Consider the following 25,594-nt stretch of genomic DNA (forward strand, 5'->3'; position numbering starts at 1 on the left):
CCTCCCAAAATAAAAGGGTCACGCAGTACTAAATCAACCTCTCATTAGTTGAAGGACAACTGCAGCGAAGTACACTTATCCCCACGCTGTGTGCTGACTAATGTGCATAGCTTGGCGTGCTCGGCCGACATGTCCCCCTCCATACAGCTCTATGGGAGAGGCGGGGAGGTACAAACACTGCATCCCCGCCTCTCCCATAAAAAAACCATAAAGGAGGCATGTCGGCCACAGCATCATGCTGGGGCCGGCATGCCTCCTGCAAAGGAGAGCTGCGGCAGAGCCGTGGCTCCGTGCAGGAGATTGCCGGGGTCCCAGCGTTCTGACCCCCCGGGATCAGACACTTACCCCCTATCCTGTGAAATTTACTGCAGATTTCCTTTAATTGGCCTTCCAACGCTCACTCTGGATTCCCCTTTGTGCTAGAGCCCAGCACGGATCAGCCCCTTCACCAGTTAGTCACTCCCCTCTGAGGACTAGTCATAGTCTACCTCCCTAATTGACATCTTCTCGACTGTACTGCAATCCCCACCTCTCCCCTGTAATCCATCATCTGAGGCATATTTCCATTTTCTGGAAACCCCCTACTACAACCTTCCTATTTCAATCATTTAGGGTAAGTTTACATAAAGTTATTCTCACATGGATTCCAATATGAAATAGGGCTAATCCATTCTTTACCACATAAAATATTTTTAAGTGAACATACCTTTTAAGGATTTTTCTGTCTTTTTGGTTACCCCTAACCAGAAACCTATAGAACCCTGGTTGAAAATTAATTTGGAGGAAATAATGTTATAACTTGTATGGGGCTGATGCATGACTTATGTGCTTATCGTGTACTGCCCTCTTAGACCTTGCGCGCCATAGTTTATCTCTAGATCTGTGTTACCACTTAACATATTTGACTTTTATTTTTTTTCAGGGAGAAGCTGGGAACCCTGGATTCCCAGGGTTAAAGGTGACAATTATACAAAATTTTCTTTTAATCCAGTTCACATGTTAGTTAACCTATAGTTCAGTATTATGCACTTTTTGAACTAAAACTCCAAAAAGGTGGCCAAGATTTGCAGATATTAAACATGCATAGTGACAAACCACCTTTTAAAATGGCAAAAAAAAAAAATTATAATCATAATTACACACAGTGTATATATGTTATTGTTTGACCAATATCAGCATTCTTCTGCGTATCTGTATTGTGGCATAAATACTAAAATGAGGTACTAGATGTCTGCCTAGCATTACATAGGTTAAATATGGCATTTGCTTTCCTGTCATGTACCTTATTTTTATTTTATTTTTATTTTTCCTTAGGGAGATCGTGGAATTCCAGGTTTGGATGGAAGGCCCGGATTGGATGGATTCCCTGGTCCTGAGGTAAGTACAAAACATTAGAATTGCACAAATGCAGACATTGTGGTTAGAGATGAGCGAACTTACAGTAAATTTGATTCGTCACGAATTTCTCGGCTCGTCAGTTGATGACTTTTCCTGCATAAATTAGTTCAGCTTTCAGGTGCTCCGGTGGGCTGGAAAAGGTGGATACAGTCCTAGGAGACTCTTTCCTAGGAATGTATCCACCTTTTCCAGCCCACGGGAACACCTGAAAGCTGAACTAATTTACGCAGGATAAGTCATCAACTGCCGAGCCGAGAAGTTTGTGACGAATCGAATTTACTGTAAGTTCGCTCATCTCTAATTGTGGTATATGTATTTAAAGCATTACTGTAATTTGTAAAAACTTGTGACTGGTCCACACATGTCAAAAGTTCAGATTGCATCGGGTCTTCACACACCGGCGGTCTTATTCGACTGATTAATAAGTCCCATTTGGCGCACATCCACCCACTTTTCCTGGCTATAACTAATTATCACAGTGGGTGCCAGGACTGAGATTTGCTGCAATCAAATTTTTTACAAAAGTTCAACAGATGACACTAACACTTTAAGCCATTACTTGTGGGACAGAATCTGTTTTTATCTACTTCCCCGATATTTGGGGACCATATTTTCCTTTCTAAAACTAACAAGCTTTATCTTGTACTTTAGGGTCCAAAGGGAGACAGAGGCGATAGAGGAGAAAGGGTAAGTATGTATGATGATTATGACCAACCAATTTTGGTTACCAGCATCAACAATAGCTAATAGCATGTCACCTGTCATGTTAAAGGGAGGTTCCAGCAAGAGAATTTGACACCTATCCTATAGATAGAACGTGCATGTTTCTTGTTGGAACATTCTTTTAAACTGATACAGGATTATACAATATTAAAGTGCCCCTTCAATGTTACTCTCCCGCCCCTCTCACATTGGCTGTGAAGAGTCGCAGGTTCACACTGTACTTACTGTCAGGTTGTTGAGGGAACTTATTGATGCCCAGCAATGTACATGCATGAGCCCTATTGATTAGAATAGAACCTGTATTTTCCTTCATATTTATGGAATTTTTTCGGTATTAATTTGTTTGTCTCTAAAGTAAATAATTAGATTTGTTGCATATGATAAATATGGAAAGTGCATTCTAGTTGTCAGTATCTTATATTTCTTTTTTGAAAAATCTAATTAACTTGGGAAAAATAAAGAATGGAACCTGTACACAAAAACCTGCTGGACATAATACAGATGCATCGGGCACCCAACTGCCCAGCATAGAGATTGTACATTAAGATTATGACTATATAAACCTATAAATACCATATGTATGACCTATTTCTATATTACAGTGGTATTAAAAAGATTTGACCATAACATGTCATTTTTCTTGCAGGGAGAACCTGGACGTGATGGAGTTGGCATTCCTGGACCACCTGGACCTCCTGGTCAAATAATTTACAGATCAAGTGATAGGGTAGGCAGGTTAAGTTATTTGTGTTTATTTGTTGCTTCTTTTTTTTTTTCATCTCATGACATGATGTAATTCTTTTACAGGAGATTGGAGGAATAGATGGGGGAGAGGTAAGAAACAAATAATCTGCTTGCTGGATCATAGCCAGTCACTGTATCAGTATTACGAATGTCACCTTCAGATGCTATCAAATATCACTTAGCAATAAACTAATAAAATGTTGTATTGATTATATCTTTTATGGCCCATTAGCATCATTGCATCATAGACAAACTACTAAACATTTGGCTTGGGAGTATTGTGACAGCCTTTTTAGTGTGGTAAAATATATTACCACTGTTTAGCATTCACAAGTTTTTTCCATGTTTAACAAACTTAAAGGGTTACTTTTATTAGTGAGAAAAGTAAAAAAATGTTTAGTAATGTGCCCTAAGACCTGTATGCATAATATGCATTTTGTTATCTAAAATACATTTTGTTCTATGCCTCACTTTTTTTGCACTTCTCCTGAAGGCTGGGGGCATTTCTTTGGGTGCTCCATTCCTCCCCCCCTCCTCCTCCCTTGTCATGAGGTCTGCACAAATATTTTTATATGCCTAATGTGCATGCTTTTTATAACTCTAATGCAGCCATATGGAACCTAATGTTTTACAAGTGCACAAAAAAACAAACATTTTATGCCCAAAAATATAACATTAAAATAGTTTTACATTTGCAATACACAAACAATAAGTTCAGAAAATGACCAAAGAGAAATCATTCTGCATATAAATAATAATTTAGCGCCTTTATATTGCTTTTCACTGTGCATGGAAATGCTCCTCTTCTGAAAAGATGGCAAGCTGTCTGGATCTCACAGGTGTTTAGCTCACACTGTTGAAAGTTGGATTATACAATGCACTGAGGCACATCAGGAAGATAACTAAACCCCCAGGTCCAAATATCTTGTTGTTAGGACCAAAAGGACTTAGATACCAGGGTTGGTTTAAAAAATGAAAGCGACAGAGACAGAGACAGTGACAGTTTTTTTAAACATTTTTTTTACATCTTTAGCAATTACCGTATGTAGTATATTAGGAAATGCTTAGTTTTTAAGGAAATATTGAATAAAAAAAGTTAAATTAAATTAAAACAGTAACACTTTCAGTGTTTTTTTATTTTTTTTGTAGCTTTAGTCTTTCTATCCAAAGGATAGGGGATATAATGTCTGATTGCCGTGGATCCCCAGCGCAGCACCCTAGTCATCCGGTGCACAGAGCGGACTCCCCTCTGTGCCGGATGATGGGCGACCACAGCCGTCACACCCCCTCCATTCATGTCTATGGGAGGAGGTGTGACGGCTATGTACTAGCCATAGACCTGAATGGAGGGGAATTGGCGTGACGTCACAAACACGGAATCTCCAAGCTTCTGTGTTCAGAGTGCCACGTCGCCTGCCCACAGATCACGGAGGGGCCCAGCGGCCAGACCCCCTGCGATCAGACATCTTATCTCCTATCCTTTGGATATGGAATCAGATGTTTAGGGTTGGAGTACCCCTTTAAGAATACACAGTAGTACATTTACTGTACAAGGTAGAGACTGTTTAGTGATCAGAGAATACAGATGGTTCTGTAACAACAATGTTTTCCCCAATAAAATCTCTTATTCATTTTTTCACAGGGTAGAGATGGTGCGCTCCAAGTAAGTTGAACATTATTTAGGCTTTTTAATATTTCACCCATTACTATGATCTTGACTACAACATTAAATTTGTCTTTCAGGGACCCAGAGGATTTAGAGGTGAAAAAGGAGATCAAGGTTACTCAGGTCTTCCCGGAAGTAAGGTGAGCGTTATTAAAAACAATTTTCCTTAAAGGGAAAGTGTCATAAAAAATGACCTGTTGTTGAAATCAGTTTTTTTTTCCAGCTAATTTTTTCCATTTTACTAACTAGAAAAAAATAATAGTTCTGAAATCCTGCAGTTTTCATTCTGGACACTTTCTGTTTTAACTTATTAGTAGTCTCCTTCCTATGGTCATAGTTAAGCTAGGTTTCCAGAAGCCTATTCAAAAGAAATGGGAAATATAAAGGAATGACTTATACTTCTCCTTCCTACTGGATCCACTTCTGACTTTGGGTCAAAAACCACAGTGGCAGTTTTCCAAAAAAAAGTCAGAAAAAAACTTGTGTGGAAGCCTAGCCTTAGGGTTACTTTAAAAAGTTGGCACCAGTATAAAATAAGAGAAACCAAGCTATTCACAATAGGTGACAGTAAAAACTCATCCTCTCCCCATTCCCTGCACAGTACACAGAACATGCCAAGAAAACTGTTCCTTAGAAGTAAATATGGTCTGCTTAAAACTTCCTGGGACCCAGGGGTAATGCGGTGAGGTCAGTAGTGCTCCAATTTGTTTTGTGGCCGTTCGGCGCAAAAAAAGAGCAGAATGGGATGGAGCAAACGGCTATGTGAACCTAGTCTAAATGCAGTGCAGAAAGTTTTGGCAATATGGCTGTCTATATAATAATGTAAATAATGAAAACATTGCATCAGAAAATGAAAAAAGATTTGAAAAAACAAACGTGTACGGATCTAATCAGTAAAACATCTAGGTGACATATCCACTTTTAGGCTAAATTTCCACTTGTTTTTTTTTCTGTCAGTTTTTGGAAAACTGCCACTGCAGTTTTTGAGCCAAAGTCAGAAGTTGATTCATAAGGGAGGAGAAGTATAAGTCCTTCCTTTATATGTTTTATTCCTTTTGAATACATTTCTGGCTTTGGCTCAAAAACTGCAGTAGCAGATATCCAAAAACTGCCAGAAAAAAAACCAAGTGGAAACTTAGCCTTAATGATGATGCTATGGTGGCATTGCATGTCAAATTTATTTTGGATATATACTGTTTTGTGTGTAGATCTTGGTTAAATTTAGGGGACTAAAACCTTAAGAAATTTTTAGTCAACAGTAGTTTGTCTGGAAATGGTGTGGACAGATGTGGCGCTAGTTTTGGAATTAAAAATCCATGAAGGCATTTCCTTTACCCAGATCTGTTGTGCCTTTTCTCTAGGGTGAGAAGGGAGAGCCTGGAATGATTTTGGGACCCGATGGCACTCTACTTGGTGGAGGTTCCAGAGGAGAAAAGGTGAGAACATGGCACAGATAGCAAGGAAGAAAATATCCTAAATATATTTGTACTTGTGGTTAAGATAACTGGTATGACTGATGGCAAGTTAACAAGAGGACAACATTTGCATACCTAACCCTTGGTTCCAAATAATGAAAACCTATGCATCCCAAATGGTCATGGAAAGAGGATGGGTGACAAGCAAGCACCAGATGATTTTGTTCTGTTCCCTTGAGATTTGTGATTTGTAGTGTTTGCACCAGTTTCATACTAGTAGTTACCATAAGTCCCTTTAGAAAAAGTAATAAGATTGTAACATAACTGATATTACTGATGATGCTTCATATTTTAGGGAGATTTTGGACCAAGAGGCCCTCAGGGACCTATGGGACCACAAGTAAGTATGATGCCTACTAAAGTGCTGTAATAATAGAGAAATATGGTGGTGCTAATATTGGTTGTATGCTAATTTATTTATATTGTCACAGGGCCCACAAGGACAGAAAGGTGAAATTGGATTCCCAGGAAGGGCTGTAAGTTTACTCTTGACAATTTTCCATTTTATCGTACTTTCACTTTCTTTTTTCTGTCCCATTTTGCCCCATTTTAATCATATTATGTCCTCGTTTTTTTTTTTTTTTTTTTTTTTTTTTTTTTAACTACCTGTATCCTTCTAAGATACCATAAAATATAAACTGCAATATACTTTACTCCCCAGCTCGGTGCTTAATGCAGGAGACTGCCTCCATCTATCTAAATACCGTATATATAAAACTCAATGAGGGAGATTTATCAATTTCGGTGTGAGGTAGAAATCATTTAAACCATGTCAGTGCTTTCTATGTTTTGCATGTCTGTGCAAGCACAAGCTTGTTGATAAATTTTGCTCAAACATAGACATTCCTTCATGTTTCTACCGTCTAACACATTGGTACGTTCCCTCCTCGTTGTTCTATATTTGCGCAAAATCTGTTGCCTTTGCGCAAAGTTTTAATATCTAAACAAAAAATGCGCAATAGTAAATTAGTGTGTAAAGTATTTTTCTTACTACGGTACATGAGCACGTAGAGAACATCGGGAAATATTCTATCAAAAAATATGCACAAAAAAGACGCAATGAAAGTCACTGTGCTAATTTTTGCGCAAGAAAAAGGGGTAAACTCAATGATAAATGTCCCCCTATGTGTGTATGTTCCAGGATCACTTCCAAACGGCTAAAGATATTACCATAAAACTTGGTACACACGTTACTTATATGTCAACTACAAACATAGGATAGGTAATTTAACCCTTACCTACCCCCATTTGCAAAAGTAAAATCCCATACAAGTCTGCATAACTTTCAAACAGCTGGAGATATTTCGATAATCATTCACATGTTACTTATATGTCCGCTAAAAAATATAGGATAGTTCATTTAACCCTAACGTACCCTCATTTGCGAGGGTCGGGGTTTTTGTTTAAAGTCAAATGCAAATCTATGGAAAATGTATGTTCCAGCATAACTTTCGTATGGGTGGAGGTATTTCGATAATACACATGTCACTTGTTACTTTTATGTCAAATAAAAATATATAATGGTTAAATTAACACCTAACCTGCCCCCATATGTGAAGAATTGGGTTTTTGTTTCAAGTCCCATGCAAGTATATAGGACTTCCAGTACCTTACTCCACAAGCTCCGTTCTGCATCTCCTGGTGATTGTGTTAGTCCGGCTGGCAAGCCACGCCCCCCCACATGCCATGCCCCATCTTGCAAATACACGCCCACCCTTTAAGCCACACCCTTTTTATTTTCAGCTTACAATATTTTCATCACAACTCAGCCTCACCTTAGGATGGGCTATGAGGACGGGCTGTGAGGATTAGATATGAAGATTATATGAGGTTGCAATATGGGGACGGGATGTGAGATTGGAATATAAGATTGGGATATGGGGACGGGATATGAGGATTAGAAATGGGGACGGGATATGGGGTCGGGATATGAGGACAAGATATGAGGACGGGAGATATGATGTCGGGATATAAGAATGGGATATTTGGACCGGATATGAGATCGGGATATGAGGTGGGAATATGAGGAGGGGATATGGGGTCGGGATATGAGTATAAAAGCTTCCTCTTTTCTTGCTTTACCTCCCCCACAAGGATTATGTAGGAAAAACTGGGCAGCGCCGCGTACTCAGCTAGATATAAAACTCAATGTGTGTGTGTATGTCTGTATGTTCCAGCATCACTTCCAAACGGCTGAAGAGATTTCGATGAAACTTGGTACACATGTTACTTACATGTCAACTAAAAACATAGGATAGATAAATTAACCCTAACGCACCCCCTTACGTGAATGATGGTTTTTTTTTTGTCTTAAGTCCCATGCAAGTATATAGGACTTCCAGTACCTTACTCCAAGCTCTGCTCTGCATCTCCTGGTGAGTGCATCAGTCCGGCCACACCCCATCTTACAAAGCTACACCCACCACTTAAACCACACCCCTTTTATTTACTTCCCTTTTTGTGCATTGGTTTGGCTTGCAGGTCATGCCCACTTCCACAAAACCACGCCTCCTTCTATTTTGGACCTATTATCTCTTCATCACAACTCAGCCCCACCTGAGGTTGGGAGATGAGGGCAGGATATGATTGCTTTTCCTCCACCACAAGGATTAGATAGGAGAAACCCCGGGTAGTCAGCTAGTAGACTATAATGGAGCCTGTCCCCTGTAATCAGCACACCAAGCTGGGGAGTGAAGCACCCTGCTATGTGCTTCACCCTGCTAACAATTGAAGGGGAGCTCAGCACAGAGAACCCGATCGATATTAGCATTTGACAAATCTGTGACTTCATGAGTTAATTTAAATAACACTAAGGCTTTTCAAACCTATTCTTGTGTTTGTGTTACAGCAATTGATACCATGTAAATTTTTTTTAGTCTGTGAACAAATGGATATAGAACAATGTATTTGTAGTCTTGTAGAATATGCTGGGTTCATACTTACATTTGAAGCTCCATTTGAGGGGGGGGGGGGGGGGGGGGCTACATCCCAGATTGCATCATAAAAAATACCAGACAAAATTCTGTGCTATTTTGTCCAGTGAAATGTTTGACAACTTGCTGGAAACTCAACAGACCCCATTAGACTCAGTAGGGCCATTTATGTCCAGAATGTAACTGATCCAGCTGCACCATTTCTTTTCATTGTCCTACGGATGATGGAGCAGAAAAATGGAAAATACAATGCAAGTGTGAACACGGCCTTACTAATAACATCAAAACAATTTGATAGTTCTAGATGCTGTTGTTTTTCCGATTTTCTTTGAGCTCATTTGCACAATCTTATTGTAACAGAGGCATAGTATAACAAGATGACTTTTTTCTAGGGTCGTCCTGGTATGAACGGACATAAAGGAGACAAAGGTGAACCTGCAGACCCTACTGGTTTTGGAATAAGGGTATGTCTTTTGTATATTAATCAGACTTTAAACTAAATAAATATTATCAGGCAGTTTTTTCTGCAAAGGAATCTAACATAGGCATATGGGATTCTTGTAAAATATATTCTCATAGGTGCCGTGAGAGGTGTCTCATTATTGTCCTAAAAAGAGAACTAAACTGCGGCTTTATGTGACCAGCCTACATTGTGCCTAAACTGTTTCAAAAGTCTATATATATATATATATCTATATATATATTTTTTTTTTTTTACTTTTCCAGATAGCTGCCTTTTTTGTTGGATGAGTGGTATTTTTACTGCCATCCTTTTGGGATACTTACGTATTGTATAATTTTTATTACATTTTTGGGTAATGGAATGGATGCAAAAAAAAACAGTGATTGCTTTTTGGGTTTCATTTGAAAGAATTCACGGTAAATAGTATGGTAACATTATTTTTTTCTCTGGGTTGATATTATTACAACCTTTTGATTTTCTTTTCCATTGTTTGGATGTAGAATGAGCAAAAAACTGCAAATTTATATTTGTTTCTTGTCTATATAATTTCCTACATGTTGGCATCAGTATTTCTTTTTTTTTTATTTTGAGTTAGTAAAAGTAATTTTTTTTAAAAGGTATTTTTATTGAATGCAGTAATTTATTATAAATTAAATACATATATTTTTTTAATTTATTATTTTAGTCCCATTATGCCATCATTTGTTTGCTCCTATAATACCTAGGATTTCTGCAATATGCTGAAAACGAACAGGTCTCTTAGATTGCAATCCCATTGGTACCCCATGTTTGTGCCATAGGGGTGCTGATTGAGTTACAAAGGGAGCCCCCTCCCTATTGATTTAAGCTTCACTGGGCACAGGATGCTCATGCAAGGCTTGCAAAAGAATGTTATAAAAAGGCAGTGTTGAAAAAGGCGTATTGGCAGTCACTAATGTGTAAATATATTAATATGATGAAGTCGAAGGAGGCGTAAAATCATATATTTAAAAATAGTACTTTTTTTTTATAGGGGCCACCAGGACTTCCTGGCCCACCTGGTCCTCCAGGAAACACAGTAAGTAACTTTAACAGATGCAGAAAATCTCATACATATGTTACTAATATCTGCATGGAGTTGAAATAAGACTTAAGTATCGGTGTAATCTTATCCTTGTTTTATAGCAATTTATAAAATAAAAATTTACCTTTAAGGCCTTAGTAAGGCCCAAAATACAACACCATTTATAACAATTCTCTTTCCATTGAATACGCTTACTAGGACAACACTTCATTATCTCTTATATACCATCTGCTGTCTTTCAGGCATACAGTGATCCTGGGTCTGTTGGGCCACAAGGATATCCAGGTATCGTAACCAGAGGGCTGTTTTGTGTTTTTTTTATTAGATAAATTAACTTTTGTCAGATGATCGGAACCGGATTTAAACACAAGGAAATTGTTTAAGTAAAATAATCTATTGCCTGTTAGTCTTTTGCCAGGATGTCATTTTGTCAGTATAATTATATTATTGTAGGTCAAAAAGGAGAGAGAGGATTCCCAGGACCAAAAGGTGATCAGGGAGATGTTGGCCCCCCAGGTCCTCCAGGTAAGAAACCAGTATAAACAAGAAACATGAAAATATAATGTCAGATGATATAAAAACAATTTTAGCAGAGCAAAAGTTAGTTGAATCTGATGGTCAGAATAAAAGTCTCAAAAATGTAAAAAAAAAAAAAAAAAAAAAAAAAAAAAAAAGAGAATGATTTGCCTGTAGCTACCACACAGAGTGGTTTTGTTTGCCTTCTATCAAACTACAGATTTCATTGTATAAACAGTAAGCTCCTCAGCTCCTCCTAGTGGTGGGTGCAGGAAGCAGCCTGAATTAAAGGAGTTATGCAGTATTAAAAAAATGAATCCCCTATCCGCATTATTCCCTTTTATTTAATAATTGTTCTCTATTTTAGGAACTTTCCCTTATGATTTGAGGGACCTGCCAACTAGGGTAAGTGTTTTTATAAAGATTATAATGTTAATCTTTGTTTAGAGTGATGAGAGATAATTTTATTTGACTTTGAAAAAATTGATTTCAAAGAAAAACTGTTCAGCCTGTTCACCCACACTAAACCCAATATACTGGGTTATAGTGCGGGTGAACAGGATTCTAACAAGGGGTCACTTACTTATTTTGATCTACTGGTTGCCGAGATATTTACCTGTAAAGTTCCGGTATTTCATCCTTGACTAGCGCATTGAAGGCGTTGCCTCTGCCTTTGTCCTAAGTCCATCCCCACAATTAGCATATTCACTATCTTCAACTCCACGTCCTAATGACATGGAGTCACAGGTCGCATGAGCGCAGTGCTCTGTCTGCAGAGCGCGTGCGCCCTAAGATTTCAAACAGCAGAGCGCTTCATCAGGACGTGAGAGCTGTTTGAAATCTTCCGGCGCATGCGCTCTGCTGACAGAGCGCTACGCTCACGTGACCTGTGACTCCACGTCACTAGGACGTGGAGTTGAACATAATGATTATGCTAATAATGGAGGCGGGCTTAGGACATTCACTCCCAGAGGCAGAGGCGGCCAGCCGGCGGGGGCAATGCCTTCAATGCGCTAGTCATGGATGAAATACCGGAAATTTACAGGCTAATATCTCGGCAGCCGGTGGACCATAATAAGTAAGTGACCCCTCGTTAGAATCCTGTTCACCAACACTATAACCCAGTGTATTGGGTTTAGTGTGGGTGAACAGGCTGACAGTTTTTCTTTAAACAAATGACCAGTAGCTAAATACGAAAAAACTGGCAATAGCTTCAGCCAAGCGGCGCTGGACTTCCAAATAAACATGAGAGAATAAATATAGAGTCCAATCTTTATTTGGTCCTACAGCTGTTTGGGACACCACAATTTCACCGCGGTGGTCTCGAACAGTCCCCTGAGCTATCTGGCATTAGACACGGCGATCAACTTTGAAAGCCGCGTCTAAAGGGTTAATAGCGTGCGGCACCGCGATCAGTGGCCACGCGTTATAGAATGGGAGCAGACTCAGGACGTACAGGTACGCCCTGGGTCCTTAAGTGGTTAATTCATTTAGAAAAGAAAGGGGAAAGAGTATAGATATAGCTTAGTTGAGGCTAAATGTTTGATCTCTTTGTCTTTTTTCTTAGGCAGAGAAAGGAGAGAAAGGAGAACCTGGTGGTGGACATGGCCAAGGAATTGCTGGTCCGCCAGGTAATCCTGGATACCCAGGCTTGCCAGTAAGTAAAAAATATAAAGTATTCATTATATAGAATTATGTATTAACTTCACCTATTTGAAAGTGTATGTACCATTGTTCATGTAAAAACAACCATAATTGCATTTTTAGGGGGCTAAAGGAGACAGCGTTCAAGGTCCTCCAGGTCCCCGTGGCCCACCAGGACCTCCAGGCGTGGGATATGAAGGAAGACAGGGCCAACCTGGACCTCCAGGACCACCAGGACCCCCCGGACCTCAGTCATATCCTGGACCCAACAGACCAGGTTAGTAGAGTGGTACAACTATAGCGGCTTGGTCAAGTTATCCAACATGGAATACATTTTTGTAAAGTAAGCTACCACTATTTTGTATTGTCATTATTGATTACGCAACCAAAACTGTACAAAGTGTATAAAAAAAAAATCCCATAGAACATAGCACAATAATTATTTTCCACAATAGGAAAATTATTGATTTGTATTTGTATTTTTTATTTTTTTTTAGCTTTAAGCATTCCAGGACCACCAGGACCTCCAGGGCCACCCGGATCTCCAGGAGGGTCAGGAGGATACTCTACAGTAAGTAATAAACCCTATACATCAAGAGATAACTATTGTAACAGAAACAGTTTTTTGGACACCAGCATCTTTAAAAAAGTCCAACTAAAACTAAAGGCGCAACATGTGCGATGCATTTTCATACATATGACTCAAGACTAATGACTAGTACAACTTTTTTCTCTGCAGGTCAGTGGCTAAAATATTATTATTAATGCATAATTTTCTTTTTAGGACTTAAAGGGGTACTCCCGTGGAAAACTTTTTTTTTTAAATTAACTGGTGCCAGAAAGTTAAACAGATTTGTAAATTATTTCTACTAAAAAAATCTTAATCCTTCCAGTACTTTTTAGGGGCTGTATACTACAGAGGAAATTATTTTCTTTTTTTGATTTCTCTGATGTCATGACCACAGTGCTCTCTGCTGACCTCTGCTGTCCATTTTAGGAACTGTCCAGGGCAGCATATGTTTGTTATAGGGATTTTCTCCTGCTCTGGTCAGTTCCTAAAATGGACAGCAGAGGTCAGCAGAGAGCACTGTGGTCATGACATCAGAGAAATCCAAAAAGAAAAGCAATTCCTCTGTAGTATATAGCCCCTAAAAAGTACTGGAAGGATTAAGATTCTTTAATAGAAGTAATTTACAAATCTGTTTAACTTTCTGGCACCAGTTGATTTAAAAAAAAAAAAAAAGTTTTCCACAGGCGTACCCCCTTTTTTTTTTTTTTTTTTTTCCTTTTTCTTTTCTTTTTTTTGTTATTTCAAATAGCTATTGTACCTACTTTTTTTTTATTATCAGGCTACAGTCCTGCATACATATCAGACTATGCTTCACCTGGGACAGACTTTACAGGAAGGGACCATTGTACTGGTGCTGGAACAGGCAGAAATGTATGTGCGAGTGAGAAATGGATTCCGCAAAATTCTTGTAAGTTATAAACATTTTATTAAAACTATTTTTTAATGTATTAAAATAAGAAAAAAAATGACAAAATGATTGTGTTTCAAACATTGTACTAAAAACGGTGCTTAGCCCCTAAGCAGTGTTTCCCAACCAGTGTGCCTCCAGCTGTTGCAAAACTATAACTCCTAGCATGCCCGAACAGCCAAAGGCTGTTCGGGCATGCTGGAAGTTGTAGTTTTACAACTGCTGGAGGCACACTGGTTAGGAAACATTGCCTTAGAGCAATCCGTATTTACTGACTGCCCAGCATCCTTTCCTAGGAGTCAATGAACCACTGATAAGAGTTATAAGAGGAAACTTTAGCAAATAACTACTCACTAATATCTTATTTTTACATACTTGGAACTAGGATTGGATTAAAGGGGTACTCCTGGGTGCAAGAAAGTTAAACATATTTGTAAATTACTTTTATTAAAAAAAATCTTAATCCTTCCAGTACTTATTAGCTGCTGAATACTTCAGAGGAAATTGTTTTCTTTTTGGAACACAGTGCTCTCTGCTGACATCATGACCACAGTGCTCTCTGCTGACATCTCTGTCCATTTTAAGAACTGTCCAGAGTAGGAGAAAATCCCCATAGCAAACACATGCTGCTCTGGACAGTTCCTAAAATGGACAGAGATGTCAGCAGAGAACTCTGTGTTCCAAAAAGAAAAACATTTCCTCTGTAGTCTACAGACCCTAAAAAGTACTGGAAAGATTAAGATTTTTTTAATAGAAGTAATTTACAAATCTGTTTAACTTTCTGGCACCAGTTGATTTAAAAAAAAAAAAAAGTTTTCCACGGGAGTACCCCTTTATGCGTTTTATTTTGGAAACCTTCCTGACTATCATTTTTTTTTTTTTTTTTTTTTTTTTTTTTTTTTGCAGCTTGGGGAGTATACAACACTGAATGGTAATGGTCAGGTAAGTGGATTAACCTTTTCTCTGCCAGGGGGTTGGAAATTTTATACTAAAACCTCATACCCATATTTCTTTTTCTAAAAGCAGACATCGGGCACATTGTCAAAATGCCACACAGTACTTTAATCACAAAGATACCTTTATGTAATTTTGCGTCAGTGTTCATAGAAATAATTAAAAAAAAAAATAAAAGATTTTAAACCATAAATTTTAAATAGGTAACCTATAAAAATGTAAAATATCAGCACTTAAAAAACTTGAAAGATGTACAAAGATTATATAAAACATCTCAAAAAAAATAAATAAAAAAAGGCTGTCCAATACTTGACATGTCAATTCTTGTCAGGACCTTTCATTAACATCAATGGGGCTTTGATTCCACAAGGATTCCAAGCAGAATTTTAGACAAAATCTATATGGAAATTCTGCCTAATATTACCTAGTGTGTATGGGTTTCCTCATGGAAAAGTAGAGGATTTTAGCTTTTCCACCAAGGAAATTCTGCTGTGTGAATGGGCCCGTAGGGTCATCTAAAGCCTTACTTGGACAAGAGGAAGATCATAGATCTTCCTGCTCTCCCCACATGCTATGGCTGGGGTCACACTAGTGTAATTTAGATGCAATTTTCAGCCTGACTGCTGTCAGTTCAGGTCACTTGAACTTGCTGTTAAAATACAGATAACCTCAGTCTATGAGTATGTCCCCTTACTGGCTCCTCCATACAAGCTGAAGTGAGACCAGCAAGTTTATACAGCTCCAAGTTTAGCCTGCCCTTAAAGGGGTACTCCACTGGCCAGCATTTGGAACTAAATGTTCCGAACACTGTTTTTGCGCTGCAGGTGTTCGGCCTCGCCCTCGTGACATCACGGTCATGCCCCCTCAATGTAAGTCTATGGGAGGGGGCGTGATGACCGCCATACCCCCTCCCATTGACTTGCATTGAGGGTGTGTGACCATGACATCACAAGGGGCGTGGCCGACCCCCGAAGCGCGAAAACAGCGTTTGGAACATTTACTTCTGAACGCTGGCCAGTGGAGTTCCCCTTTAAAGGGCTTTCCTGGGAGCAGAAAAGTATACCCTCTTCTGTTTTCTTGAAACTCCACTTCTGCCCTTGGTACATCTTGGCAGTATACCTGACGAGATAAGGGGGAAAGGTACAAAATTATGATCATTGTGTGTGTGTGTGTGTGTGTGTGTGTGGGCAAAAAACATGCCCACATGCGATGACCAATAGCCTCACAATGTTTGTATCACAATCTCTGAAACTCTTCTCTGCAGGGTAATGAAGTTGCTGTGGAACAGCCACCTATTATCAATTATCCTGGAAACAGAGATTCAGGATATTATCAGTCTACAGATGAGAACGTTCCTCAGCCTCAACCTCCGCCTCAGCCTCAGCCTGAACCTCCACGTCAACCACAGCCACCACCTCAAGTCTTTCCCAGACCGGCAGAGCCAGAGAGAAATGCTCCTCCCGTCCACAAACACCAAGAATTCCAGGCAGCAGTGAGTACAGGAATTTTACAGGAAGACCTGTCCTCATGTTGTGTTCCTGGAAAGATTCTTATATATCTTTTTTCCTCACAGTTACATCTTGTGGCGCTAAATGCTCCTTCAACTGGCAGCATGCGTTCCATTCGTGGTGTTGACTACCAGTGCTTTGAGCAAGCACGTAAATCTGGACTTCAAGGGACATTCCGTGCATTCTTATCTTCACGACTGCAGGACCTGTACAGCATAGTCCGTAAAGCTGACAGACTCACCGTGCCTATTGTTAATATTAGGGTAAGTGAGGCATTGAATCTGAGATCAGGCAGGGATTCTACAATCTTAAAATGTACAAATGTTTACTAGGTCCATAAGAGAACAATACAGATACACTTGAGACAATGCCTGCCTTTAAATTTATAGTACAAAAAAAATAACTCCACTAACCAGGCACCAAGCACGTGCTTAGCCCCCACCACCACCTGTGTTTTGTCTTGCTGTGCCTGTTACTAGGGACAGATGTGCCCTAAGAACAGGCAGAAACCAGCAGAATGCAGAGAATTAAGACAACTGGTGGCCAAGATTTTAGGGCTATTTATTCTTAAGTAAGGAGTTACTTTTGTTAAATGAAGCAATTTTACACATATGTTAAGGATCTCATTGGCTATCAAATGGAGGTAAGTTGTGTGATTGTTAATAAGTATCTGATCTGTAGAAGGGTTCAAAAGCTGGGACCCCACTGATTATGAGATTGGAAGTCCCTTATCCCACAAATGAATGGAATGGCAATGCACATTTTCAGCTTCCATTCTAGTCACTCTGTTCGTGACTATTTGCAGTGATCTTTGGAATTTCCATACAGTTTGTAAGGAGGGTTGGCCAAGTATGTGCGCTGCCAGTGCATTCACATAGGGGGACAAGGGACTTCCATTTTTATTACCAGTGAGGATCCCAGTAATCAAGTACTTAAGTTTAAGTCACAGGATAACCCCTCAAGAGACATGCACCTCTATAATAAATCGGCACATTTTACTCCAACATAATTCAGTTTAAGGGTTCATTCACGCAGGCAGATTTGATTGTGAACTTGCAGCGTGTTTCCCGCTGCGAGTTTGAATGGGGGCGGGCTCTCCTCGGGCTGTCGGTGGCAGATTTTTGAAGTGGAAGTTCTGCTGCAAAAAATCTGCAGCCAACAGCCCACAGAGAGCCCACTCCCATACAAACTTGCTGTGAAAAAAACAAAACAATCAAATCCGCCCGTGTGAATAGACCCTAAGGGTTGCAGATTTGCTGTGAAAATTCTGCAGCAGAAAATGTCCAAAAAGCAGAAGTGAATCCCACTGGAGTGAGGAATCTATTTTTAGATCCACTTCTACCTTTGGCACATTTTCTGCTAGAGAATATCTGCAGTCTGTCTGCAACATGTGCGCCTACACTACGACTTAAAGGGGTACTCCACTGGCCAGGGTTCGGAAGTAAATGTTCTGAACGCTGTTTTCGCGCTGTGGGGGTCGATCTCGCCCCTCGTGACATCACGGCCACGCTCCTTCAATTCAAGTCTATGGGAGGGGGCGTAACAGCTGTCACGCGCCCTCCCATAGACTTGCATTGATGGGGCGTGGCCGACCCCCACAGTGCGATAACAGCGTTCGGAACATTTACTTCCAAACCTTGGCCAGTGGAGTACCCCTTTAAGTGTAACACACCAATCTCAATAAATCTCCTCCTTAGTGTCTTATTTTAATCCTGGTAATGTTACCGGGAAATACATCAGTTGCTATATGGACAGGGCACAAGTGTAGAGGTAGTGCACATTATTCATTTTAATAATGAGATGACATAGACTTGATTGTTATTAATGTTATACAGTCACCTCAATCTTCACTTGCATTTTCAGTATTAAAATCTGACTTCAATTTGTATGCTGTGTGACTCTGTTCCAGGATGAAACACTGTTTGACAGCTGGGAATCACTATTTTCTGGTTCTGAGGGACAGATGAAGCCCGGGGCTCGAATCTATTCATTTGATGGACGGGATGTTGCAACAGATTCTACTTGGTAGGTCAAGCTATAATATATTTACATATTTAAATAGGAATGTGTGTTGTCTATTGCAGATACTTTTAATATATAAGCCATATACCGTATTTTTCGCCTTATAGGACGCACCGGCGTATAAGACGCACCCAATTTATAGTTGCAAAATCTAAAAAAATAAAGATTTTGAACCCAATAGTGGTCTTCAACCTGTGGACCTCCAGATGTTGCAAAACTACAACTCCCAGCATGCCCGGACAGCCGTTGGCTGTCCGGGCATGCTGGGAGTTGTAGTTTTGCAACATCTAGAGGTCCGCAGATTGAAGACCACTGCATAGGAGGTAATACTCACGTGTCCCCGCCGCTCCGGACCCGTCACCACTGCCCTGGATGTCGCTCCATCGCTGTCGCCGTGTCCCCGTCGCTCCGGAACGTCTCTGCTGCCGGCCGGGTATCCTCGCTCTCCGTCGCCGCCATTACGTCGTTACGCACGTCGACGCATGTACGCGACGACGTGATGACGAGGAAGGAGAGTGTCGGCCATACAGGGGATCCCTGAACAGAGAAGACACCGAGGTGGCAGGTAAGGTCCCTCCCGGTGTCCTGTAAGCACTAACCCGGCTGTTCAGTCGGGCTGTTCGGGACCGCCGCGGTGAAATCGCGGCGGTCCCGAACAGCCGGGCTAGTGTCACTTTCCCTTCAGACGCGGCAGTCAGCTTTAATCGAGGGTTAATACAGGTCATCACCGCGATCGGTGTATTAGCCATGGGTACCGGCCGCTGATGGCCGCAGGGGTGCTGATGCGATAGGGGTGTATTCGCCGTATAAGACACACAGACTTTTCCCCCCCAGTTTTGGGGAAGAAAAAGTGCGTCTTATACGGCGAAAAATACGGTATATATATATATATATATATATCATATAAACTACTAGCAATCTATTTTTACTTATATTGTGTACATAAGTGCACATATACAATGCATTTGGAAAGCTAGAACTTATGCTGTGGCCCTGTGCTAAAATGAAAATAAAATTTAAAATACATTTTCCCATAATTTTTCCCTGTAATGACAGGGAAGGGAGAAACACAATGTTAGAAATCTTTGCTATTCTTTTTAAAAGTAAAAACTAAAATCTTGCACTGACAGAAGTATTCAGACCCTTTGGCAGTGATTGCAGCCTCCAGTCTTCTTGGGGATGAGGCCGCAAGGTTTGCACACCTGGATTTGGGGATCTTCTGCAATTCTTCTCTGCAGATCCTCTCAATCCCTATTACTGTAGATTGAATGGGGATCATCAGTGAAAGCCATATTTAGGTCTCTATAGAGATGTTCCATTGGTTCAAGTCAGGGCTCTGGGCCACTCAAGGATATTCAGAGTTGTCGCTAAGCTGCTCCTGTATTGTCTTGGCTGTGTACTTTGCATCATTGTCTTGTTGAAAGGTCAACCTTTGGCCCGGTCTCAGGTCCAGAGCACTCTGGATAAGGTTTTCATTAAAGGGGTACTCCACTGGAAAACATTTTGTTTTTAAATCAACTGGTGCCAAAAAGTTAAACAGATGTGTAAATTACAATGCTATGCAGAGATAGAAAATAACGCTGCACTCACCCACTGGAACGTTAAAAGTCCTTCTTTATTGTACAGATGTAGGACACTCGGTGAAAGGCATGCATGTGCGGGGAGCGAGAGACGCGTCTCTCGCTCCCCCCACATGCATGCCTTTCACCGAGTGTCCTATATCTGCACAATAAAGAAGGACTTTTAACGTTCCAGTGGGTGAGTGCAGCGTTATTTTCTATCTCTGCATAGCATTGCAATATATATTGTCCTGTGACATTAAATACGCTAGCACCTCCACCTTTTAACAGGACCAGTATTGCTTGCCTGTACGCCACCTGGGATTTATAAGTGGACGGTCATTCAACCCGTGCAGTGCCTAGTTGGATACCTTTTTTGTATTTGATGTGTAAATTACTTCTATTTAAAAATCTTAACCCTTCCAGTACTTATCAGCTGCTGTATGTTCCAGAGGAAGTTCCTTTCTTTTTGAATTTCCTTTCTGTCTGATCACAGTGCTCTCTGCTGTCACCTCTGTCCATTTTAGGAACTGTCCGGAGTAGTAGCAAATTCCCATAGCAAACCTCTCCTGGTCTGGACAGTTCATAAAATGGACACAGGTGTCAGCAGAGAGCACTGTGGTCAGACAGAAAGGTAATTCAACCAGGAAAGAACTTCCTGTCGAGCATATAGCAGCTGATAAGTACTGGAAGGATTAAGATTTTTAAATAGAAGTAATCTGTTTAACTTTCTGGCATCAGTTGATTTAAAAAAAAAAAGTTTTCTAGGGGAGTACCCCTTTAAAGGGGTACTCCGCCCCTGGCATCTTATCCCCTATCCAAAGGATAGGGGATAAGATGTTAGATCGTCGCGGTCCCGCTGCTGCGGGCCCCGGGGATCGCTGCTGCGGCCCCCCGCCATCATTACTGCACAGAGAGAGTTCGCTCTGTGCGTAATGACGGGCGATACAGGGTCCGGAGCAGCGTGACGTCATGGCTCCGCCCCTCATGACATCACAGCCCGTCCCCTTAATGCAAGTCTATGGCAGGGGGCGTGGCGACCGCCACGCCCCCTTCCCATAGACTTGTATTGACGGGGGCGGGCCGTGACATCACGAGGGGCGGAGCCGTGACGTAACGATGCTCCGGCCCCTGTATTGCCCGTCATTACGTGCAGAGCGAACTCGCTCTGCGCAGTAATGATAGCGGGGTGCTGCAGCAGCGATCCCCGGACCCCCAGCAGCGGGACCCTGGCGATCTGACATCTTATCCCCTATTCTTTGGATAGGGGATAAGATGTCTAGGGGCGGAGTACCCCTTTAAGAATATATCTCTACTTTGCTGAATTCAGCTTTCCCTCAAACCTGGCCAGTCTACCTGTCCCAGCTGCTGAAAAACACCCCTACAAACATGATGCAGCCACTACTATGCTTTACTGTACGGATGGAACTGGGCAGATGATGAGTAGTGCCTGGTTTCCTCCAGACATAACACTTTGAATTGAGGCCAAAAAATGTAATCTCTGATTCATCAGACAAGAGAATCTGGTTTCTCGCTGCCTGAGAGTCCTTCAGGTGCTTTTTTCAAACATCTTTTACTGAGTAGAGGCTTCTTTATGGCCACTCTGCCATGCAGATTGGTGGAGGCCACAGTGATGGCACTTTACATTGTAGCAGAGTGTCATTTCTTCAGTGTAGTCACATGAAAAAATAAAACCTTTATAAAAATGTGATGGTTGTACAAACTTACGTGAGATAGTGTATATTTAATATCAATTTATTTTAGAGACCTACGACAATTCTGAGAATTGTTATATACACATCTACATTTCCACAATGTGGCTGCAAAAAAAAGCAGTTCTTACTGCATGGGTTTTTTTTTTTTTTTGCCCCAAAAACGCTGCAGCCAAATGTTAGCCAGAAAGCAATAGGGAAATATGAAAAAATACCTACATGGCTTTATTTTTTTCACCTTTTAATGGCAATAAGTAGCAGTTCAGTGGAACGGCATTCTGTATTTTTTTTTTTATTACATTTTTTCTAAATTAAGTTGTGGCATTGTCCCATCACTTTAACAGGTGAAAAAAAAAAAAACACCAGAAAAAGTCGTGTGCGCACTTTCTCTGATGTTTTTTTTTTTCCACCTATGGAATTGAATGGATTAAAAAGTGCCACAATTCACATGGTGTTAGAATGACATGAATTGTAACAAGAAAATCACAGGGCTTAAAACGCCAATTAAAAATGCCTATACTAAAAGAAGAAAAGAAGAACAAAAACTGCATCATGAAGGAGAAAAATCAGAGAGCTGTTTGTTAGTGTTTTTTTTGTTTTTTTTAGGCCAAAAAAAAAGTTGTCTGTTCATAGCCACCCCCCACTGACTACTCTCTCTAGGGGTAGACCCAACAAAATGTATAGATTTGACTTAGAAGCCTCCCTAACACCTGGATCCAAGTGCTAATTCTACTCCTATTTTATGGACTTAAAGGAAAACTGTCACTAAACTCCCCCCGCACTAACCAGAGGTACTGGCTGGTAGTGCGGGAGACGCTGATCAATATGCTGCTTACGATGCCCTGATCTGTCCAACTGTTCGCCCGATATCTTCATTATTCCTGATGTGCAAATGATCTTCTAACTGGTACGGGCGGGGTTACATGCCTTCATCTGGCACTGTGACGTCAACGCTGCTCGTCCGAAGCACCGCCTGGCTTATGAATATTCATCCCCTTCCTCCATCCTTTATCCTCCATGCTCTATACAGGACTCCACTGCACATGTGCAGCTTCCTGTGTACACCCGGAAGCGGCCTCAGCGCAGTGGAGTCCTGTACAGAGTGGAGAGGAGAGGCGCCAGGAGGGGATGAATATTCATAAGCCGGGCGGTGCTGCAGACGAGCGGCGCTGATGTCACAGTGCCAGATGAAGGCATGTAACCCCGCCCATGCTAGTTAGAAGATAATTTGCATATCTGCAATAATGAAGATAACGGAAGAAATGGCTGGACGCATCAGGGCATCGTAAGCAGCATATTGAACAGTGTCCCCCGCATTACCAGCCAGTACCTCTGGTTAGTTCGGGGGGAGTTTAGTGACAGTTTTCCTTTAATTAAAATATTTTTCTGTTTGCACAAGTTTTTGGGAGTCTTACAAGTCAAAGCGATAACGTCTAATGAATTGCCTTGATTTCTATCTTTTAGGTCACAGAAGATGGTCTGGCATGGGTCAGATGCCAAAGGTCGCCGGCTAACTGAGAACTACTGTGAGACCTGGCGTACAGATGAGAGTGTAGTTACTGGTCAAGCTTCATCTCTATCAAGTGGGAAGCTCCTAGAGCAGCGTTCTCAGAGCTGCAATAAGAACTTTATTGTCCTGTGTATTGAAAACAGCTTCACGTCCACCAGCCAGAAATAGGAGCACATTTAACAGCTAAGGTGGGGCCTATCCTGGCAGGGGCTGCACATGGACTTCCTGGGATTCCTTCTTGCATCCAGAGACCAAAGAGTCGGAAGCTGCTCTTCTCTGAACACTAATGTGCAGTGTTAATGTCCCATGGATATTGGGCCAAATCACTTGGATACACTGGTTGAGTTAATCCATGCCTCAGCTCAACACACACTTTTTAGTTTTACATTGTAAAAGAGGCTGCAATTCCAAAAATTGAAAATCCAACTGAGATCATATTGATTCTAGTTGTGCCAACTTCTATCGAAAAATCCAGTCTTCCCGGAGCACAGGGTTCTTTGCAACCAGACTGTCCTAAGAGGAAGCTAGCCTATGATAGTAATACAGTTGCACGAAGGATGCAAAGATTCTGGGTGCCTCAAATAATTGCATCAAATTTGGAATGGTCTCTTATTTTATTCTGTAATATTTAACCACTTTTAGTTACAGACACACACATACATTTGCATTAATCTTTTGTGAATGTCTGTTTCTTAGTTCTTTCTATGACAAATACTGGTGACTACCACTATATTTATTAGAGTACCTTTAAAACAATAGGACAACCTAAATGTTTTGGAGCTACATTGCTTATAAAGCAGCTGTCAACCTACTGAATCATTCCCGTATATCTTCTGGACTTTGGTCTTTAGGGTGGCAGATGCCTAGTAAACGCTGTACTCCCCTGGATTGAGGCTGCTCTATACTTGATCTGCCCAGTCTGATGAGGGCATGTTTTACTACTTGGGACCCGTTGTACTTTTTCATCTAGGATGTTTGTTAGTTATATTTGTTTTATATCAAGTTTATACACAATTACTTGTTTGGATGAGACAAATGGAAGGAGAAACAATATATAGGCCATGCATCCCTGAAAATTCCCAGCTCTACTAGGTGTGTACACAGTGAAGTTTGATGGTGCATACAGCTAAGGCCAGGTTCACACGGGCAAAAAATGTGTGGAATGTCCGCTCGAAAAACAGGTGCGGATATTCTGCACATTTGACTAACCGGCAGGCACTAGGACCGATCAGAGATGCGCTGTCTCATAGAAGACAATGCATTTCCTTGCAGAATCCGCAAAAACATTGAACATAATTTTGTGGACGTTGGAAATTTTTCTGTGTGCACAGTGCAACAGAATCCCGTTCAAATCAATGAGACTCTGCTGCAGCGAAATTGTTCTGTGGAAATTCTACCGTGTGAACATAGCCTCTCAGTGCCGTTAATACTATTAACCATATCAACTTTCTAAAGTACCAAACTACTTGGGGGGGACCCATAGCCTAGAATGGTCTTCTGGTTCAGACCATGATGTGTCCAAATGGACTTTTATTATGTAGGGGAAAAGGTACTGTGCATGGATTATGACCTAGATGGTTAGTTATATATATGATCCAGAAAGAACAGTGCACTGTAAGTCGGCTGGTTAGCACTTCACTTAGCGCTGGGCGGTATACCGGTTCATACCGAATACCAAAATTTTTGGGCTGCACGATATAAATTTTTCCCATACCGTAATACCGGTTGGGCCCCTCCCTTGGGAACGAATTATCAGCCCAGCGCAGCGCTGTCCCCACATCAGGGAACTAATCATACGTGACCCGCCAGCGCTGTTCTACTCCCCCCAAATCATGTTACCTGCCAGCGCTGTCCCCACATCGCAGAACTAATCATATGTTACCCGCCAGCGCTGTTCTACTCTCCCCAAATCATGTTACCTGCCAGCGCTGTTCTGCTCCCCCCCCCCCAATGAATTATCAGCCCAGCGGGTACTACTCACAAATGTCACCCGCAAGCACTGCCCTCCTCCTCTTTGTTGGGGGCTGCCGGCGCTGGAACTCTATACTGTACGCCAGTGGTCTCCAACCTGCGGACCTCCAGCTGTTGCAAAATTACAACTCCCAGCATGCCCGGACAGCCAACAGCTGTCCAGGCATGCTGGGAGTTGTAGTTTTGCAACAGCTGGAGGTCCGCAGGTTTGAGACCACTGCTGTACGCTGTATCCCTATGCTCGGGCTGCAAAAG

The 25,594-nt window shown here is 41.1% G+C and overlaps 1 protein-coding gene across 2 annotated transcripts in view; it reads left to right on the plus strand.

The window, feature by feature from the left end:
- Positions 1–25,242, plus strand: part of COL18A1 (collagen type XVIII alpha 1 chain) — a 205,290-nt gene extending 180,048 nt beyond the window's left edge. The window contains exons 20-43 of one of the 2 annotated variants that reach the window (XM_056536571.1): positions 923–958; positions 1,315–1,377; positions 2,050–2,085; positions 2,768–2,848; positions 2,929–2,955; positions 4,508–4,528; positions 4,609–4,671; positions 5,893–5,967; positions 6,302–6,346; positions 6,438–6,482; positions 9,332–9,403; positions 10,415–10,459; positions 10,708–10,750; positions 10,919–10,990; positions 11,349–11,386; positions 12,549–12,638; positions 12,749–12,902; positions 13,123–13,196; positions 13,975–14,103; positions 15,010–15,045; positions 16,322–16,549; positions 16,631–16,828; positions 18,475–18,590; positions 23,323–25,234. In XM_056536571.1, coding sequence (XP_056392546.1) covers positions 923–958; positions 1,315–1,377; positions 2,050–2,085; positions 2,768–2,848; positions 2,929–2,955; positions 4,508–4,528; positions 4,609–4,671; positions 5,893–5,967; positions 6,302–6,346; positions 6,438–6,482; positions 9,332–9,403; positions 10,415–10,459; positions 10,708–10,750; positions 10,919–10,990; positions 11,349–11,386; positions 12,549–12,638; positions 12,749–12,902; positions 13,123–13,196; positions 13,975–14,103; positions 15,010–15,045; positions 16,322–16,549; positions 16,631–16,828; positions 18,475–18,590; positions 23,323–23,536 — 2,001 coding nt within the window. In that variant the 3' untranslated portion in view covers positions 23,537–25,234. Of the gene's footprint in view, positions 1–922; positions 959–1,314; positions 1,378–2,049; positions 2,086–2,767; positions 2,849–2,928; positions 2,956–4,507; positions 4,529–4,608; positions 4,672–5,892; positions 5,968–6,301; positions 6,347–6,437; positions 6,483–9,331; positions 9,404–10,414; positions 10,460–10,707; positions 10,751–10,918; positions 10,991–11,348; positions 11,387–12,548; positions 12,639–12,748; positions 12,903–13,122; positions 13,197–13,974; positions 14,104–15,009; positions 15,046–16,321; positions 16,550–16,630; positions 16,829–18,474; positions 18,591–23,322 lie in introns of both variants that reach the window. The other variant, XM_056536570.1, reaches the window with a different exon arrangement.
- Positions 25,243–25,594: the final 352 nt, after the last annotated feature.

Source organism: Hyla sarda, chromosome 8, assembly GCF_029499605.1.
Source record: "Hyla sarda isolate aHylSar1 chromosome 8, aHylSar1.hap1, whole genome shotgun sequence".
Taxonomy (NCBI): Eukaryota; Metazoa; Chordata; class Amphibia; order Anura; family Hylidae; genus Hyla; species Hyla sarda.